Source organism: Alligator sinensis, unplaced genomic scaffold, assembly GCF_000455745.1.
Source record: "Alligator sinensis unplaced genomic scaffold, ASM45574v1 scaffold973_1, whole genome shotgun sequence".
Classification (NCBI taxonomy): domain Eukaryota; kingdom Metazoa; phylum Chordata; order Crocodylia; family Alligatoridae; genus Alligator; species Alligator sinensis.
The window spans coordinates 897,691-902,452 of record NW_005842622.1 but is presented as its reverse complement, the minus strand read 5'-3'; the positions used below and the strand labels follow the sequence as shown (position 1 = coordinate 902,452).

The following is a 4,762-nucleotide window of genomic DNA, read 5'->3' as shown; positions in this document are numbered from 1 at the left end:
GGAATGGTGTCTCGAGGTGGGCTTCGGCTTCCTAGACAACGACCCGCACATCAGGATGAGAGACATGCTCGGGTGGGATGGACTTCACCTTTCCCCCAAAGGTAAGCACATGTTCTCTTCTAGGTTGGCGGATCTCCTCCGGTGGGCTTTAAACTAGATTTGTCAGGGGAAGGGGAAGACAAGGGTGGAGGAAACCTTGGACCACTAAACCAAGCGTCACCCACAAGAACAGCCCAGCCTAGACCGACGACGAGCAGAACAAATACCCAGGTAAGCAACAGGGGCCAGGGCAGTACTGAGAGTAGGCGGCCAGTGCACACAACTTCAGGAGGCCTCAGATGCCTCTACACAAACGCTCGTAGTATGGGGAACAAGCAGGGAGGAACTTACCCTCCTGCTAGCTGACACCAACCCAGACATAATGGGGCTCACAGAAACATGGTGGGACCCAACGCACGACTGGGTGGTGAATATCAAGGGCTATAGGCTGTACAGGAGGGATAGGACAGGGAGGAAAGGTGGGGGTGTGGTGCGCTACGTCAAGGAGAAATACACATCCTCAGTGAGTAGCACTGAGTCAGTAGAGGGGCGCACTGAAGTGGTCTGGGTTAGAATATAAGGGGGTCGAGGGGAAAGGGACTTAATGGTGGGGGTCTACTACAGATCACCCAACCAAGGGGAAGAGCTAGACCGGGAATTCTTAAATCAGCTCACGGAGGTAGTTAGGTCAAAGGACGTGGTCGTCATGGGTGACCTGAACTTTCCAGACATCTGCTGGGAAGTGCAGTCAGCCAGGTCTGACCGCTCACATAGGTTCCTAGCTGAGATACAGGACCTCCGTCTAACCCAGGAGGTGCACAGCCCCACCAGGGGAGACGCCTTGTTGGACCTGGTGAGGGGTCTGCGGGTGCTCAACCACCTGGGCGATAGCGATCATCGCCTGCTGGAATTCACCATCCAGTGCAAGGTAGCAAATGCCTGCAGCAAGGCAGCAGCTCTGGACTTCAGGAGGGCAGACTTCAATGAGGTAAGGAGAATAGTCGGGGAGGCACTGAGGTCCCAGAGGGGAGGGAAGTCAGGGGTCCAAGAAGAGTGGTCGTTTCCTAAGGAGACAATCCTCCAAGCCCAAAGGGAGGTAATCCCAACACGGATCAAAGGGGGCAACAGGATGCAAAGGCCCCCATGGCTCACCAAAAGCATACGGGAATGTCTCCTGGCTAAAAGGGAGGTATATACCCAATGGAAGGGAGGGGCCATCACCAGGGAGGACTATACCTGGGTTGCTCGGGGCTGCAGGGGGGCGGTCAGGAAGGCCAAGGCAGAGATGGAACTGGGACTAGCTACCCAGATCAAGGACAACAAGAAGTCCTGTTTTTAATACATAGGGGGTAAAAAGAAGGTACTGGGTAATGTGGGGCCTCTGCAAGACACACTAGGAAATCTAGTCGTCACACCACACAACAAAGCTAACCTATTTAACAGTTTCTTTGCCTCCGTTTTGCTGAGCAGGGACCCCCACACCGGGACCTCCGTAGGCCCCAGGGGAGGCGCACCCAGACCTAGGGTCAGTGAGGATCTAGTCAGGGAACTTCTGGAGGGACTGGATGTATTTAAATCAGCACGTCCTGATGATCTCCACCCCAGAGTGCTGAGGGAATTAGCAGAGGTCATTGCGGGACCCCGGCACGGCTTTATGAGCACTCGTGGTGCTCTGGCGTGGTGCCAGAGGACTGAAAAAGGGCCAATGGGTTTCCTATTTTCAAAAAAGGGAGGAAGGAGGACCCAGGGAACTATAGGTCAGTTAGTCTTGCCTCGATCCTGGGTAAGCTTTTTGAGAGAATTATCCTGGCGCATGTCCACGAGGGGCCAGCAGGGGAGGTAATGCTTAGGGGCAACCACAATTTGCCACAATGGTATGTCCCCCCCCACAATTTAGGTAGACCCCTACAAATGCCCCTAAGAGGTAAGACTATTTTATGTAACTGTTTTAAAGAGCCACAGTAAATTTAACTACACAGCTGTACAATTTCTAGGAAAAAAGCTATAGTCCAGTGATTTTAAAAGAAAAAAAGTTCTTACTGGAGCTCCTTTAATTTATAGTTTGGGTCCTTCAGTGCTTGACAGCGCAGGTAAATAGATGAATGCTTCCACTGTTCACTGAAAAAACAGCATAGACGTATTTGATTATATTCCCCAGAGAAATTTTCATTCTACTTCTACAAGCATTTCAATACTATCTGGTACAGTATAATCATACACATATATATATACACACACACTACAATCCATTATAAGTACTCTGAAACAAAAATCTGTCTAGTTCTAAAAGATACATAAAATGAAATAAGAGGTTGATCTAAACAGAATCTATTCACTGTTAAAACTTGTAGCACCACAGTGCCTTGAGTGTTCAAGTGCACCTCTAAGCCCAACGCTGGTGTTAATGTCTTCGATGCTTATCTCCTTTAGTGTTGGTCAATAATGTTTTTTATCATTTCTGGAGACAGTAGATTTTACAATACTCATTTAACCATGGGTGTTGACATTAATTTGCCCACAAAGATAAAGACCACAATTTAGGTGCCTAACTTGATATTGTGAATTTGACTCTTGAAAGTCTAACTCTTAAACACAGGAACATTCAGTGTTGTTATGCCTAGGTCCTTCCCTTTGTGAATGTCTCCTGTGTTATTGGGTACCCAACTTAAACACAATCTCAAACTTTTGAAGAGTTCTATCAGAAAGCTGACTTCCCACAGAGAACATCTAATTCAATATAGCCCAAAACAAACCACATGGCAAACTCCAGTTCTGTTATCACCTATAAAATGGAGGTCACATCATGACGCTATGCAGGTCTATATTTCACACCTGGCATTATCAAAACAACCAATATTCAGGTAGTAGAGTATTTCACATTTCAACAACAGATTCAATTTAGGGAGAAAGAATGTAATGCATTACTCAAACAAGACTTTAAAACCTTAACATTATTTAGGAACTGTTTTCTCCGCTATTCAGATTGTAGCGGTAAAAGGGGTGATCTGAAATCTGTGCACCTCAGCTAGACATTAAGGTGAGAAGTCTACTGTTACTCTAGCTAGGATGGGGCAATGCTTCTTCATTCCCTAGCTGTATCCATGGCTGGTAAGACAGAGCAGGGTCTTTAGTCTCAAGTCTGGCTTGATTTGTTTTACCTCCACACAACTGGCCTTGGGTAATAGAGACACAATACCTGTGCTCTGGGTTTGGTCTTTGACCAACAGCAGTTGATGGAAACCCTCAACTGAGGTACAGAGATGCCTTTCTCTGAGACAGGGAAAATCCTGCTTCCCCTTAACAGCAGTGTGGGGCTTCAGCTGAACAAGGTCCTTTAGAGAAACCTTCAGATTCTATCCTTGGCTTTTCTCCCGAACAGTCTTTTTTAGCTCTCTTGAGCTTGGCCAATTACTACACTATCCAGTTTTCAGTCTCATACATCCAGGTCTATCCTTTTCTTACTTCTCTTTCATTTGCTGTCTCTCTCATTTTCAGAAGCCTTGTACTTCATTCCAATCGGATCTACCTCTTCTCTTTCCCACAGACACTGTTTAGATAACAGAAGTTGTTATTGGTAGGATGGGTGAAAATGGTCATGTCTTAGCTGAGACCATTCTAGTTATGGCCCTTTCTGGCAAGAAAATTCAAACTCTCTCTCCTGTGGAAATCCAGTCAAACTGAACCCAGTGACACCAATACCAGATAACACAAACAAAATAAGTAACTCATTTCACCCTCCTTTTCATCAGTACATGACATTTAAGCATTAAAAAAAACCTCTTCTCCCATACCCAATGCCAAGGATAGCCATAGTATTTTTGTTTTGTTAGGTATAACCTGTCCTCAGCCATGGGGCTTCCTTTCTTTATGTAACTTGGCTACATAAAGCTTTACAAGTAGGTGTCAGCCTCTGACATCACAGACTTGGATTTTTTTTAGCACTCAGAGAGGAACTTTGTGTTGTCTGAACCTATAAAAAGTGAAGACCTTTTTTGCCCCTGTCTTTACTGAAGAAAAGTACATAATTTTATACTATGAGCAAAGAAAAAAAGAAAAGAAAAGTTGCAGATTTCAGAGCTCAGATAATACTTACTAACATAATCGCTTTGGTGGGATTGGCAATTCTTCTTCTTTTTCTTCTTCCACTTCCTCCTCCACCCGCCCATGGGTTTCATATACAAATTCACAGCTACGTAGAAGAAGAGACTCTAAATGCAGGCAATTTTTTACACAGAATGAAACAACGATTTGATCCATGTGAGTAAGGTTTTTTTCCTCTGTATCTCTAATTTAGTGAAATGTTCCAGTACATTTTTCACAAATTGCTCTTCCTGGATCTCATACAAACAGTAAAATGCCTCAAGATCTTCAATTTGTCCATTTGTTGTGGGAAAAGATGATGTAAACCACATCACTAAGTCTGACTTAATTTTAGATGATATTTTCCAGCCAAGTTTTTCCTCTATGTCTTTCAATCTGTTTTCATTTAGCAAACCAAACAAGAATCTCCTTGTTAACATTAAATAATTTCTGGATTTCCCATAGTGGTCCAGCAAAGTTTTCACTTCTCTTTTAGGAGTCACTGAATCTTTCATTATGTCCTCCTCCCCATCCATCTCCAGTATTTAGGATAAAGCAGCAAAAAACTCTTGGAAACTTAAGTGAATGAAGCTGTAGGCCTTTGCACAATCAAGGTCCTTCTGAAAAATGTTCTCATTGAAAA

At 44.5% G+C, this 4,762-nt stretch overlaps 1 protein-coding gene across 1 annotated transcript in view; it reads right to left on the bottom strand.

The window, feature by feature from the left end:
* The window catches only part of LOC102387626 (NACHT, LRR and PYD domains-containing protein 3-like), a 49,871-nt gene that overhangs the window by 17,329 nt on the left and 27,780 nt on the right, over positions 1–4,762 (bottom strand). Inside the window, exons 3-4 of the mRNA XM_025215116.1 lie at positions 4,133–4,228; positions 2,080–2,157 (exon numbers count right to left, since the gene is read on the bottom strand). Of these exons, the coding sequence (XP_025070901.1) occupies positions 2,080–2,157; positions 4,133–4,228 (174 nt within the window). The remainder of the gene's footprint in view (positions 1–2,079; positions 2,158–4,132; positions 4,229–4,762) is intronic.